The sequence below is a fragment of the Haliotis rubra genome, unplaced genomic scaffold (genome assembly GCF_003918875.1).
Source record: "Haliotis rubra isolate DU_JTF1 unplaced genomic scaffold, ASM391887v1 Scf264, whole genome shotgun sequence".
In the NCBI taxonomy this organism is placed as follows: Eukaryota; Metazoa; Mollusca; class Gastropoda; order Lepetellida; family Haliotidae; genus Haliotis; species Haliotis rubra.
The window spans coordinates 543,630-559,770 of NW_025766714.1; the positions used below are offsets into that span (position 1 = coordinate 543,630).

A 16,141-nucleotide genomic window follows, 5' to 3' on the forward strand; every position below is an offset into this window, starting at 1 on the left:
TCTGTTTCAGTAGCAAGGTAATGTGTCTATGTTGCTATTTCCACGATTAATGTGGGCTTTTTCGCATTTTTCTGCACAGTGAGAAAGTTTTCTTTGGTAGGCCTGAACCATTACTGCTCTTTTGAGAAATCATAATCTCGTAGTAGGATTGGAACATTCATGTACTAAAGTACTGTCGGAAATAGAAAAAAACTGTTTTTAGGCTGTTACTCTGTATCCCTAAAATTGACAAATTTACAAAAGGCATATGTCGAAATAACCCACATAGGCCTAACTGGGCATTCAGTGGGATGCGTAATAGGATATCCAGAAAAGCATGTTAACTGATAAAGTCGGGTAAAACTTCGGAAAAATATGAATAGCTGCTCAAAACAATAGATCGGCAATTAGGTCGCTCAGCCAGGTATGACGACGGACCGTCGACTCACCTGGCATGAAATGCACATCCTGCCTACAAGCACAAGGGGTCATCTCAAAGATAGTTTATGCTTTTTCATGTGTGTTGAATATGTCTCATCTATTGATTAATATCTAACGTGTCTTTCTTTCATAACGTTTATGTTGACATATGTAAAAGGGTATGATACCCATGGAAAAGCTTAAATCAGCCATCGTATTAAATGTCACAAAATATATAGGTGGCATGATCACCCAAAGATCGACAGGACTGGATATTATTTGTAAATTGTTATGACATGCCGTTTGCTTCCCAGTTTAATTCCCCTAAAGGAATATCTTATCTCAGCTTATATCTCTATCCCCCATCCCGATCCCAACCACCGTCTGCTACACCCGTCCTGGATTTGCTTTTGAGACGACCCCTCCTACCTGTTTCTATATATAGTGATAGTGAGACTCCATAGTAGCTACATCCTTCATTGTTTCAGGTTTATAGTTATTATTTTTTATGTCAGCTATCGTTTATGATGAAGCTAAGTTTAATTTCAAAATGGTTATATAAAAATTGTCCTTTGTAATATAATATCATCGCACACTAATTTGCATAAAGACATGGTCTGTTCCAAATAAGTCTCTTTGAATCTCTCCTCAGTAAAGTCCTTTCTCTGTTTCCTATCTCCCTACCACTGAGACTGTAGTTAGGCCGTACTTAGTTTAACAGATATTTCACACTTTCACATATCAACTACATAAATTGTAGATATCAATGCGAAAAACCAGTTTTTTTCTATTTCCGACATTACTTTAGTGAAGTACTGTTGTGAAGTCATGAGGTAAACAGTGAAGTCATGAGGTAAACAGCGACGTCATGTTATGAAGTCATGAGGTAAACAGTGAAGTCATGTTATGAAGTCATGAGGTGAAGTCAGTGAAGTCATGAGAGAGGTAAACAGTGAAGTCATGTTATGAAGTCATGAGATAAACAGTGAAGTCATGAGATAAAACATGAGATAAACATGAAGTCATGAGATAAACAGTGAAGTCATGAGGTAAACAGTGAAGTCACTGTTAAACAGATGAAGTGAAGTCATGAGGCAAACAGTGAAGTCTTGTTATGAATGCAGATAAAAACAGTGAAGTCATGAGGTAAACAGTGATATGAGATAAACAGTGAAGTCATGAGATAAACAGTGAAGTCATGAGGTAAACAGTGAAGTCAGGTAAACAGTGAACAATGAGAGTAAACAGTGAAGTCATGAGATAAACAGTGAAGTCATGAGGTAAACAGTGAAGTCATGAGGTAAACAGTGAAGTCATGATGAGATAAACAGTGAAGTCATGAGGTAAACAGTGAAGGGTGAGGTAAACAGTGAAGTCATGTTATGAAGTCATGAGGTAAACAGTGAAGTCAGAAATGAAGTCAGTTTGAGAAGTCCGCGAAATAAACAGTGAAGTCATGAGATAAACAGTGAAGTCATGAGGTAAACAGTGAAGTCATGAGAGATAAACAGTGAAGTCATGTTATGAAGTCATGAGATAAACAGTGAAGTCATGAGGTAAACAGTGAAGTCATGAGGTAAACAGTGAAGTCAAGTCACGAGGGTAAACAGTGAAGTCATGTTATAAAAGTCATGAGTAAACAGTGAAGTCATTAGGTAAACAGTGAAAGTGAGGTAAACAGTGAAGTCACGCGAGATAAACAGTGAAGCCAGTGAAGTCATGAGGATAAACAGTGAAGTCATGAGGTAAACAGTGAGGATCAGTGAAGAGTAAACAGTGAAGTCATGAGAAAAAACAGTGAAGTCATGAGGTAAACAATGAAGAGGGATAAACAGTGAAGTCATGAGATAAACAGTGAAGTCAGAGGTGCGTTATGAAGTCATGAAATAAACAGTGAAGTCATGAGATAAACAGTGAAGTCATGAGGTAAACAATGAAGTGAAGTCATGAGATAAACAGTGAAATGAGTGAAGTCATGAGATAAACAGTGAAGAGATAAACAGTGAAGTCAGGAGTAAACATGAAGTCAAGGAGATGGTAAACAGTGAAGTCATGAGATAAACAGTGAAGTGATGAGGTAAACAGTGAAGTGATGAGGTAAACAATGAAGTCATGAGATAAAATGTGAATTCATGAGGTAAGCAGTAGAGTCACGTTATGAAGTCTGGAGGTAAACAGTGAAGTCATGAAGTAAACGGTGAAGTCACGTTATGAAGTTATGAGGCAAACAATAAAGTCATGAGGTAAACAGTGAAGTCATGAGATAAACAGTGAAGTCATGTTATGAAGTCATGAGATAAACAGTGAAGTCATGAGGTAAACAGTGAAGTCATGAGGTAAACAGTGAAGTTATGAGATAAACAGTGAAGTCATGAGGTAAACAGTGAAGTCATGAGATAAACAGTGAAGTCATGAGAGTAAACAGTGAAGTCATGATATGAAGTCATGAGAAAATCAGTGAAGTCATGAGATAAACAGTGAAGTCATGAGGTAAACAGTGAAGTCATGAGGTAAACAATGAGATAAACAGTGAAGTCATGAGATAAACAGTGAAGTCATGATATGAATCATGAGATAAACAGTGAAGACATGAGATAAACAGTGAAGTCATGAGATAAACAGTGAAGTCATGAGATAAACAGTGAAGTTATGCGTGAAGTCACGTTATGAAGTCAGGAGGTAAACAGAGAAGCAATGTTGCAAAGTCATGAGGTGACCCCAATTCAACAAATCATAGCAAAATGTGTATAGAACACAGCACATGCAAGTGATGTCTGACAGTCATTAGTGAAATCATGTGTGCAGTAACCCGGCCACATGTATTGACAAACAACCACCACGCCACAAGAAGCCAGACTGGACATCCGTCTCTGCAATGGCAGAGCAACTCTTTACCGTTAAACTGTCATTGGTAAGGAGATTAGTGACAGATTACACTCCAATACATTTAGTGCCAGTTCTTTAAACATATTCCACTGATCAAGCGAGGTCACTGGTTTCGTTACCATAGCAATCCATCTGCTCTGTTCTCCGAAGATATTGATCGTAATTGGGTAATATAAGACTGATCAATAACCGATGAAATCTTGCCATGTGTTTAAACTGTCATCAGCTGTGATTGTGACAATAAAGCTACTCTCCAAGACTGTTGCCATCTCCATGCAGGGGAGTTCTCTGTGATTGGTGACTCATCCACACCACACGACAGAACCAGGAACATGGGGGACGACTAGGCACAGGAGTTGACAACATGCCTACAGGAGAGTGAGTGAGTGGGTTGACAACATGCCTACAGGAGACTAAGTGGGTGGGTTGACAACATGCCTACAGGAGACTGAGTGGGTGGGTTGACAACATGCCTACAGGAGAGTGAGTGGGTTGACAACATGCCTACAGGTGAGTGAGTGGTTGAGAACATGCCTACAGGTGAGTGAGTGAGTGGGTTGACAACATGCATACAGGAGAGTGAGTGGGTTGACAACATGCATACAGGAGAGTGTCTGGGTGGGTTGGTTCACAACATGCCTACAGGAGAGTGAGTGAGTGAGTTGGTTGACAACATGCCTACAGGAGAGTGAGAGTGTGGGTTGACAACATGCCTACAGGAGAGTGAGTGAGTGGGTTGACAACATGCCTACAGGAGAGTGAGAGTGGGTTGACAACATGCCTACAGGACAACATGCCTACAGGAGAGAGTGAGTGGGTTGACAACATGCCTACAGGAGAGAGAGAGTGAGTGGGTTGACAACATGCCTACAGGGAGTGAGTAGTGATGCCTACAGGAGGAGTGGGTTGACAACATGCCTACAGGAGAGTGAGTGGGTTGACAACATGCCTACAGGAGAGTGAGTGGGTGGGTTGACAACATGCCTACTGGAGAGTGAGTGAGTGGGTTGACAACATGCCTACAGGAGAGTGAGTGAGTGGGTGAGTTGGTTGACAACATGCCTACATGGGAGTGAGTGAGTGGGTGGGTTGGTTGACAACATGCCTACATGGGAGTGAGTGTGTGTGGGTGAGTGAGTGGGTGTGTGAGTGAGTAGGTGGGTGGTGGAGTGAGTTGGTTAGTGAGTGAGTGAGCGAGCATGGTTGAGCGAATGACTGAGTTGAGAGGTGAGTGAGTAAGAGGATGAGTGAGTGAGAATGATCAGTGAGTGAGTGAGCAAGTCAAGGACAAAACACTCAAGCACCAGTCAATTCAGCGATATACATTTATTCCTAGCACCTGGGCAGACTCTGCTAACGAACTATTGGATGAAAAATCCTGCAAACATCCAACAGAATCTATTTTGAGTTGTTATCGCCATCAAGCCTTGGGTTGCTGACGTCTTTAGGCATATTACCACATCTCCAATGATGTTTAACTGCCTCTGTGCACGGAATAAATCACATGTTTCTCTCCACCACACAACTAATTGCTGCTTATATAAATTCAGATATATCATGCAACTTGTAAAATGGAAAACCATTGGGTCTTAAAAACCTGATGATGTTCACATTCTATTTACACCTGGTCTTAATTACATTCCATTTGGGAATTACTGAAAGGTGAAATGATGGGCCAATGTGTAGGAGATATAAAGGGTGAGTATGTTGTGGGAGGGTGAGTGGTTGAGAGAGATGAGTGGTTGAATGAGAAAGTTAGTGGTTGAATGAGAGAGTTAGTGGTTGAGAGAGTTAGTGGTTGAATGAGAGAGAGTTAGTGAGTTGGTTTGAGAGAGTTAGTGGTTGAGAGAGTTAGTGGTTGAATGAGAGAGAGAGAGAGTTAGTGGTTGAATGAGAGAGTTAGTGGTTGAGAGAGTTAGTGGTTGAATGAGAGAGTTAGTGGTTGAGAGAGTTAGTGGTTGAATGAGAGAGTTAGTGGTTGAAGTTAGTTGAATGAGAGTTAGTGGTTGAATGAGAGAGTTAGTGGTTGAATGAGTTAGTGGTTGAGAGAGTTAGTGGTTGAATGAGAGTTAGTGGTTGAATGAGAGTTAGTGGTTGAATGAGAGAGTTAGTGGTTGAATGAGAGTTAGTGGTTGAAATGAGAGAGTTTGAATAGAGAGAGTTAGTGGTTGAATGAGAGTTAGTGGTTGAATGAGAGAGTTAGTGGTTGAAGAGTTAGTTAGAGAGTTAGGTTGAGAGAGAGTTAGTGGTTGAATGAGAGAATGAGAGAGTTAGAGAGAGAGTTAGTGGTTGAAGAGAGTTAGTGGTTGAATGAGAGAGTTAGTGGTTGAATGAGAGAGAGTGGTTGAAGAGAGAGTTAGTGGTTGAATGAGAGAGTTAGTTAGTAGTTGAATGAGAGAGTTAGTGGTTGAGAGAGTTAGAGGGAGTTAGTTGAATGAGAGAGTTAAGTTGAGTTGAAGAGAGAGTTAGTGGTTGAATAGAGAGAGTTAGAGAGAGTTAGTTGAATTGAATGAGAGTTAGTGGTTGAATGAGAGAGTTAGTGGTTGAATGAGAGAGTTAGTGGTTGAATGAGAGAGTTAGTGGTTGAATGAGAGAGTTAGTGGTTGAATGAGCGAGTGAGTATTTAGTGAGTGATCTTTAATAAATCTGGGCAATTCCTTATTTCAAAATCTTCAGAAATTCTACATCTTCCCATAAGGCTGCTGGAGACTGACAGCCAGGTGAGGAATGGTCAAATATCAGTGACATGTGAGTGAGTGAGTGAGTGAGTGAGTGAGTGAGTGAGTGAGTGAGTGAGTGAGTGAGTGAGTGAGTGAGTGAGTGAGTGAGTGAGTGAGTGAGTGAGTGAGTGAGTGAGTGAGTGAGTGAGTGAGTGAGTGAGTGAGTGAGATCATTGTAATGGTTTTCGCACATGTGTGAAATCAAATCCAGTTAACAAGTCAAAACTTCTATAGCAAGATCCCCGGCTATAAACGCTGATTGACGTATGAAGAAGTCTGGTGGTATATATAGCACCCACCCTAGAGAAATTGTCAAGAAGCAGATGTAATTCCCTTCTACAAATAAACCAAGGCTGCCAACAAGTCATTTGCGGATGCCATTAGCAGACAAGCTAGGAAACTAATTGTGTTTTCTCAAAACTAATTGAATGAAGTAATGAAAATAAATTTCATGTCTGTCAAACATCTATAAGAATCAGTAATTCTGTCTGTGACCTAATTGTTCCTTGATCACCTGCATATACAGAGACTGGACACTCTGAATGTCACACGGAGAAAAGTCCATTCCAGACTAATGGCATGGACAATGGACATTGGTATGAGCTGCCAGGTTTATGCAAAAGATGAACATATTATTGCCAGGAATATGGAGACTTTCCTGTCAAGTTAACATAAACTAAATAGCAATCATTTGTTGTGTCTGAAAGAGGGAGGAATTTTTGCCAGTATATTTAGAAGGAATTTTCTACATATACAACCACCTGATGTCTACAGATTCACAAATCTACATGGACTAAATGAGGAATTTTCTACACATACAACCACCTGATATTCACAGATCGATATGGTTAGTCGAAAGGCCCACTGGGTTTTAGTACCTTGTAGTACCTTCCAGAACTGTGTGAACATAGTGAAAGTCTAAATATATTACATCTGATATTCACAGGTATACATGAATAGTATGAGGAATTTTCTACACATACAACCAACTGATATTCCTAGACTGACATTTATAGATCTGGCAGACTAATACACAGCAGTACTGGAGATACAATACTGACAAACTTTATGGATAACAACTTCTTTCATTTCATGATCGGGTGGTCAGGCTCGTAGATTTATGTCCTCGGTTCCCAATTGCGCAGATTGATGCTCATGCTGTTGATCACTAGATTGTCTGGTCCAGACTTGATTCTTTACAAAATGCCGCCATATAGCTGGAATATTGCTGAGTGCAGCGTAAAACTAAACTCACTCACTCACTCACTCATTTCATAATGCGACTTTTCGATACAGATTTTTGTATTCCTGCATATCAAGCATCTGTATTGAAACATCACACTCATGAAATAGAAGAAGTTATCTTTAAAGTTTGTCAATATTGTACTTCCCAACTTCTAAATGCCACTCAGGGAAGTGCTGGAGATACTATTGTGGAAGGTTCTAGATACTCACTCTGGAGAATCCTTGATAAAGGCAGGCTGAGAAGGCATGTTTCCTGTACTGGACATAACCTGTATACTGTACTTCACCTGTAGGTTCAGGCAACTCCGACAGCTCACAGGATCTCTATATGTGGACTACTTACACAGGATTTCAGTAAGTCCCAGTGATAGGCTTACATGCCACTGATCATGACTTGTCTGTAAACTATCCCACACATGGATGGACACATGGCTGCTGCACAGAACCAACCAGATCTGCCTTACAGGCATTGAGTTCAATGTTTCCACCAGTATTAGTAGGTGGAATAAGAACTGATGCCACCAGAGGTGGATGTGAGATAGGTGTCAACATGTGAGTCAGATTCTGTGGAAATGGACGTGACTCAATTGTCAACAGGTGGGTTTAGAGTGAGTTGAAATTTTATGCCACATCAGCATCATTTCAGCTATATAGCGAAGTGTATAGAGCCTGTTGAGGTCGATGTGAGTTGGGGGTCAATATTCTGATTCTGAGTGAGTATGAATGAGTATGGTTTTTGTGCCACTTTTAGCAATATTCCAGCAATATCACTGCAGGGAACACCAGAAATGGGCTTTACACATTGTACCCATGTGGGGAATCGAACCCGGGCCTTTGGTGTGACGAGCAAATGCTGTAACCACTAGGCTACCCCACGCCCCTCCGATTCTGAAGAAGAGGTTAATGTTGACATGTCTGACGTCCAATGTGAGATATCTTCAAACATCTTTACACACAGAAATGAACACCACTGTGGGACACCCTGCTGACACAGACAATGAGGAAGTAATCAGCCACGGTCATTCCATGTCATCCAGACAGAACACAAGGAAACTGAAGGTCATCATAATGCTCATCTCAAAACAAATTTGCAACTTATGACATCCTGAACAAGATCCTTGCAAAACAACACCTTCATCACCTCAACGCTTCACCCTCAGACACTGACGGGGCAAACACCCTCCTTCTCACGTACAGGAGCCTTCGAAATGAGACATGAAGATATGATGTGGACTTAATCTTGATGGTGACATTGGACACATACAGTTTTTATATCAAAGGGGGAAGTAATATTGAGGAAACGTCAACATACATTTGTACATGAAAAAAACATGGTTTCAATGGCAAAGGTCAACAAACAGTTGACTGGACAGAGTATGGTACAATCTCACCATTTCCTGACCCACTTCCTCAACACTACTCACCCAGTCTCTGTCTCCATGTCTGTGGAGGTCATGTGGCAGCATAAAGTCTGACTGTGTACCCCAGTGTTATGGACACACTTCTCCACTTATAACAACACAACCAGTGTCAGCAGGAAACTGAACATTGTTTCCTCCTCACAGCCTCCCCCAAACATGTCACAGCTTCCTGTGTGCCTCTCACGTTATTACACTCACTGACAAGTGCTTGGAGGACAGTCTGGGGGATGACGGCCGGCAGAGGGATGAAGGGATGGTAGGCAGGAGGGTGAAAGGGTAGTAGGAAGTAGGGTGAAGGCGTGATAGGCAGGGGTGGACAGGAAGACAGGAAGAGGGTTGAAGTGGTGGTTAGCAAGGGTGGACAGGAAGGCAGGCAGAGGGTTGAAGAGGTGGTAGGCAAGGGTGGACAGACAGGCACAAGGGTGAAGGCGTGGTAGACAAGGGTTGACAGGAAGACAGGAAGAGGGTTGAAGGTGTGGTAGATAAGGGTTGACAGGAAGACAGGAAGAGGGTTGAAGGGATGGTAGACAAGGGTTGACAGGAAGACAGAAAGAGGGTTGAAGGTGTGGTAGATAAGGGTTGACAGGAAGAGGGTTGAAGGGATGGTAGATAAGGGTTGACAGGAAGACAGGAAGATGGTTGAAGGGATGGTAGACAAGGGTTGACAGGAAGACAGGAAGAGGGTTGAAGGGATGGTAGACAAGGGTTGACAGGAAGACAGGAAGAAGGTTGAAGGGATGGTAGACAAGGGTTGACAGGAAGACAGGAAGAGGGTTGAAGGGATGGTAGACAAGGGTTGACAGGAAGACAGGAAGAGGGTTGAAGGGATGGTAGACAAGGGTTGACAGGAAGACAGGAAGAGAGGTTGAAGGGATGGTAGACAAGGGTTGACAGGAAGACAGGAAGAGGGTTGAAGGTGTGGTGGTAGACAAGGGTTGACAGGAAGACAGGAAGAGGGTTGAAGGGATGGTAGATAAGGGTTGACAGGAAGACAGGAAGATGGTTGAAGGGATGGTAGATAAGGGTTGACAGGAAGATGGTTGAAGGGATGGTAGACAAGGGTTGACAGGAAGACAGGAAGAGGGTTGAAGGGATGGTAGACAAGGGTTGACAGGAAGACAGGAAGAGGGTTGAAGGGATGGTTAGGGTTGACAAGACAGGAAGACAGGAAGGCAGGAAGAGGGTTGAAGAGGTGGATGGGTGAAGGTAAGGGTGGAGTGAGGTGAGGAATGGTTTCAGGTTGCTTTTAGCAATATTCCAAGCAATATGGTAGACACCAGAAATGGGCTTCACACATTGTACCCATGTGAAGGGAATTGAACCCGGTCTTAGATAAGGGTTGACAGGAAGCTTTAAGGAAGAGGTTGAAGGGATGGTAGATAAGGGTTGACAGGAAGACAGGAAGAGGTTGGGTGTGTAGTTATGGGTGGACAGGAAGACACAGGACAGGAAGAGGTTGAAGGGATGAAGAAGGTTGACAGGAAGACAGGCAGAGGGTTGAAAGGTAGCAAGGGTGGATGGGAAGACAGGTAGTGGGTGGATGGGAATGTAGGCAGTGGGTGGAGTGGGTGAAGGGTTTAGGTTGTGGGTGGATGGGATTCCAGGCAGGGGTGGATGGGAAGGTAGGTTGTGGGTGGATGGGAATGTAGGTAGTGGGTGGATGGGTGAGGTAGCAAAAGGTGGGTGGATGGGAAGGCAGGTTGTGGGTGGATGGGAAAGGTAGGTACCAGTGGGTGGATGGGAAGGTAGGTTGTGGGTGGATGGGAAGGTAGGCAGTGGGTGGATGGGAAGGTAGGTTGTGGGTGGATGGGAACCGGTCCAGGTAGTGGGTGGATGGGAAGGTAGGCAGTGGGTGGATGGGAAGGTAGGTTGTGGGTGGATGGGAAGGTAGGCAGGGGTGGATGGGAAGGTAGGTTGTGGGTGGATGGGAAGGTAGGTAGTGGGTGGATGGGAAGGTAGGCAGGTGATGGATGGAGTGGTAGGCAGAGATGGGATGGGGTTTGATTTATAAATAAAGAAGAGTATTTTGACACCGACATTTCAGATAAACTTTTGTTTCAGAATTGGAACACATCAGCCAAACATTTGGATGATGTGAACACATTGGCAAAATATGTCTCTGACCAAGACACATTGGCTCTACATGTTTCTCAGGACATGACACCTCAGTGTCTCAGAACGAAAACATATCTTGGTCTCACGTCCTTCTGGTACACTATGACAAACCATTTCTTTTCTAATTCCTCAAGAGCTAGAATTTCCCTGATGAGACTGTAGTCGGAAAAATCTTCAGAAAACATAATTAGCTACAGAGTTTTATTAAATCTCCTTCTGCCACGTGCTGGTGGATATAACTGAAGATCAATTGGTTTGTTTCTTGCCACTCTGAACCTTCATTTCTCTACGCATTACCTCAATTACACTTAGTTATATGTTGAGAAGAAAACATGACGGAAAGCAAGGAGTGTTTTCAGACTAATTTATTAACCAAACACAAAAATCTTAAATACCTTTCAAACACACTTTTCATGATCCCAGTTAGACATATGTAATGTATATCTTGCAGAGGTTATTAACTTGAAAATGAGGCTCTTAAAAGCAACAAGATTTATCAGTGCCACTAGAGCCTAACTGTTCATCATTGAGCTGCAGGTACAGTTGTAAGTTTGTTCCCATTGAATAAAAATAACATTTCAGGGTGGTGAAGTAGGGAGCCTAGTGGTTGAAGCGTTTGCTCAGCACAAAGAAGACCCGGGCTCGATTCCCAACATATTCCCCAAAACATGGAACATTGTGGGAATATAGACCGTCCAGCCCTCGTACATTGTATTCCCCAAAACATGGAACATAGTGGGAATATAGACCGTCCAGCCCTCGTACATTGTATTCCTCAAAACATGGAACATAGTGGGAATATGGAACATAGTGGGAATATTGTATTCCCCAGCCATAGAACATAGTGGGAATATAGACCCCCAAAACATAGAACATAGTGGGAATATAGACCCAGTCATTTGTCATTCCATTACATTGTATTCAAAACATGGAACATAGTGGGAATATAGACCGTCCAGCCCTCGTACATTGTATTCCTCAAAACATGGAACATAGTGGGAATATAGACCAGCCAGCCCGTACATTGTATTCCCCAAAACATGGAACATAGTGGGAATATAGACATAGTGGGAATATAGACCGTCAAGCCCTCAGACATTGTATTCCCCAAAACATGGAACATAGTGGGAATATAGACCGTCCATTGTATTCCCCTCATAGTGGGAATATAGACCGTCCACATTGTATTCCCCAAAACATGGAACATAGTGGGAATATAGACCGTCCAGCCCTTTTCACTTCCAGCCCTCGTACACATTGTATTCCCCAAAACATGGAACATAGTGGGAATATAGACATCCAGCCCTCGTACATTGTATTCCCCAAAACATGGAACATAGTGGGAATATAGACATTGTCCCCAGCCATTTTCACTCCAGTACATTGTATTCCCCAAAACATGGAACATAGTGGGAATATAGACAGTCCAGCCCTTTTCATAGTTTCACATTGTATTCCCCAAAACATGGAACATAGTGGGAATATAGACTTCACAGCCCAAACATGGAACATAGTGGGAATATAGACCGTCCAGCCGTACATTGTATTCCCCAAAACATGGAACATAGTGGAATATGGGAATATAGACATGGAACATAGTGGGAATATAGACCGTCCAGCCCTTTTCACTTCGTACATTGTATTCCCCAAAACATGGAACATAGTGGGAATATAGACTGTCCAGCCCTCGTACATTGTATTCCCCAAAACATGGAACATAGTGGGAATATAGACCGTCCAGCCCCCAAAACATTACATCGTACATTGTATTCCCCAAAACATGGAACATAGTGGGAATATAGACCGTCCAGCCCTTTTCACCACGTACATTGTATTCCCCAAAACATGGAACATAGTGGGAATATAGACCGTCCAGCCCTTTTCACTTCGTACATTGTATTCCCCAAAACATGGAACATAGTGGGAATATAGGGCCCTTTATAGACATTGTATTCCCCAAAACATGGAACATAGTGGGAATATAGACCACAGCCCTCGTATACATTGTATTCCCCAAAACATGGAACATAGTGGGACATTGTATTCCCCAAAACATGGAACATAGTGGGAATATAGATCGTCCAGTCCTTTTCACCTCGTACATTGTATTCCCCAAAACCTCATATATGGAACTCTTGAAAGAGAAAACAAATCACTAGCCTTTACACTTGCTCTAAATCAATAGGCTGAAAACCGCCTCTCTCGGAAATGTTCTTTTTTTCTCCAGAGAAGGAACTGATTTTTCTTGCTTAATGGTAAACCTGCTTCCTGCCTATAACATGGGCGCAGATTTTCTTCTCCCCATTATAAGTGCCCATAACGTCATGAGCAGTTATATGTCTCCCAGGTCGTTGTTTCATGGAGTCCATTCTCCTTCAGATATCATGGCAGCAGAAGTCATAGCCATTTGTCATACGGACGGAGTCATAGCTTGATTTATCACATTCTCCAAACTGGGAGATCACTGTTACCATGGGAAGACAGATATTTTAGTTCCTGTATGTGATTAATGTCGACATGGCCTGCCTCATACAAGTCATCATATAGAAACGACAAGTTTCTGAAACTTTCTTCAAGCAAAGCAATTTATATATGTGAAACACAGTTAAAATGTTTAGTTTAGTTTAAACATATTTTATTATCATGTGAAAAGGATCTTTCAACTTATTAAACCCCTCTCCAAGATATTTACAATAACTAATTACATCACAAGCAGTTATTAGAAACAGAGACAGAGAAAGACTGAAAGATAACAGGGGGAAATGTTATAATACAAAAGGTGTATAGAGAGAAGACTACTGGAACTGTTTAGATTTGCATAAATACTGATGTACATTTTTTTAATATAATTTCATTTTTATGACTTGTCAGATCTGCAATGCCGTTTAAAATAACAGATAATGTAATCACATAATTACTACCACATACATCTTGAATAGCTTTAAGCATGATCTTTCTATGTTGATTGTATAAAGAACATTCTAGGAAATAGTGATGAGTAGTTTTGCATGGGTTTCCACATGCGCAGGATGGATCAGTGATTTGCCCTACTCTGTACAGATCGTAACTTACTCTACTAGCTCCATGACGTAGTTGAGTATGTAATATGCTAAATTATCTAATACCGTAAGAAAAGTATGGTGGAGCTGAGTTATGTGATGTTATTATGCTCGTTTTTAACTTTGATAGTGAAGTACAATTTCTTACATCTGTAGATCAATTGTTCCACAATGTTATAGTCGATGGGAAGAACGAGAATTTTTTATTCTTGTTCTTGGCAAGCAGATATTGCCTGAATTTCTTAGATTATATTGACTCCTGGAGCCCACAAACTGAGGAATTATTTCTTTTAGGTAGATTGGACTTGATTACTATTGAACAAAGACAATTTTCTTATTCTTCTACGCTCTGATAGTGCTTCGCCTGTTTCATAATATAGTGAATTAAAAATAGTGAATTAAAAGAAGAATATTTGGGAAGTCCTGTAATAATTCTTGCAGCTTCCATCTGGAGCCTTTTCAATTTTAAACTTAGTTCTTTTCCACAGCCATCCCAGCCTTCACATGCGTACTTAAAGTGAGGTCTTATAAAAACTGTGTAAATCTTTAGAAGTGTATTTCTTTAAGAATATATTTAAGTTTTCTCATTGAGTAAATAATTTTAGAGGTTTTGGAAACAATATTAGATACATGGGAGGACCTTTTGCCATTCGATGAAAGTATTATCCCCAAATGTTTATGATCTTCTACCGTTTCAACAATCTTATCGTCAAATAATAAGTTAATCGAGCAAATATCATCTTTAAGTGAGAAAAGTACTGATTCTGTCTTATCTGGGTTGTATGATATCAACCACTTGTTTGCCCAGTCGTTTAACCTTCTGAGATTTACGTTTAATGAGATTTCTATTCTGTTAAGATTTCCAGAAGCCTTGCCTAATGATATGTCATCTGCAAATAGTCGCGTTATGCAATCTAAGTCATCAGCAATATCATTTATATAAACAATGAATAAAAATGGACCCAACACTGATCCCTGTGGGACGCCAGCCTGGAGTAACCTTGGTTTAGACAGGGCTCCATTAACAAAGACCTTTTGATAGCGATTACATATGTAATTACATAACCACTCTAACAATCTACCTTTAATACCATACATTTTCAATTTATGTGTAAGCCCTCTGTGCCAAACACGATCAAAAGCCTTCGAAAAATCACAAAAGACCATACAATATTGGTCCTTTTCATCTAGAGCTTGGCATATTTGATGATATATTTCAATTAATTGATGGACAGGTGAACTCCCAGCTTGAAAACCAGCTTGGTATTTGTACAATAGCTTGTTCTCGTTGAAATAGTTAGATATATGCTTGAATACAACTCTCTCAAACAGTTTACCGACACAACTTATAAGAGATATCGGTCTATAGTTTGATGCTTTAGTTTGGTCACCTTTCTTGAATACAGGCATTACATGTGCTGATTTCCATTCTGATGGATACACACCTTTTCTTAATGACAATTCAAAAAGCAAACATAATGGCGCACTTATTGAATGAGCAGTTTCTTTTAAAAGCTTATGACTTATTCTGTCGGGACCCGCAGCTTTATTCAGTGGCAAACATTTAATTATATCTGTAATTTCCTGTTTAGTCACTGTTATAAATTCTAAAGTGGATTTTGTGTGTCTATCAAATTGAGGAGGAGCCATATTCTCGTCATTTACACAGGAGATCGAGGCCAAGTAGTTATTTATAGATTCAGCTTTATCAATATCTGAGAAAAGCGACGGGTCATCATCATTAGGATATTGTTTGAGAGCGGGAATGCAAGTTGCTGTACCTGAATGTTTTACAACATATCGCAACATTTTCCAGTAAGAGGGTTTATTATTAAAGTGTAATTCAGTGATAAAATCATCAAGATTGGAATACAAATTCTCTTTTGCATGGTATTTCATGGTGTTAACTTTATTTCTCTGTTTCTTATACAATCGAATATCGAAAAGGTTTTGGAGGGGCTTAACACTCCACTCAGCAAAATTCAAACTATACACAGAAAATTATGTTTATAAAGCACACGTTTATAATGGACTGACAGATATAACAAAAAATTTATTTCTGACTACTTGCTGTATATTTTAATGCATACAAGGAACTATGATTATAAAAGTACCTTAGTGGTCAATTTACATTCATTTTATGAAAATGTACTGTAACAGGTGCCTGTTAATTACCCAAGACATGACACCCAATGACTGACGTCATGAGCATCAATCCACTCAGCTGGGATACAATCACAGGCTTATCATAAATGCTAAACATATATATAAAGTTGTCAATTTTCAACATTAAACT

At 40.9% G+C, this 16,141-nt stretch overlaps 1 protein-coding gene across 6 annotated transcripts in view; it reads right to left on the reverse strand.

Annotated features, from left to right (window-relative positions):
• Positions 1–16,141, reverse strand: part of LOC124280289 (tumor protein p53-inducible protein 11-like) — a 468,499-nt gene that overhangs the window by 107,237 nt on the left and 345,121 nt on the right. Inside the window, exon 1 of one of the 6 annotated variants that reach the window (XM_046716189.1) lies at positions 8,675–8,814. The exons of 4 other annotated variants lie outside the window; for them this stretch is intronic. In XM_046716189.1, coding sequence (XP_046572145.1) covers positions 8,675–8,706 — 32 coding nt within the window. In that variant the 5' untranslated portion in view covers positions 8,707–8,814. Of the gene's footprint in view, positions 1–7,460; positions 7,540–8,674; positions 8,815–16,141 lie in introns of those variants that run through there. One more of the 6 variants, XM_046716188.1, reaches the window with a different exon arrangement.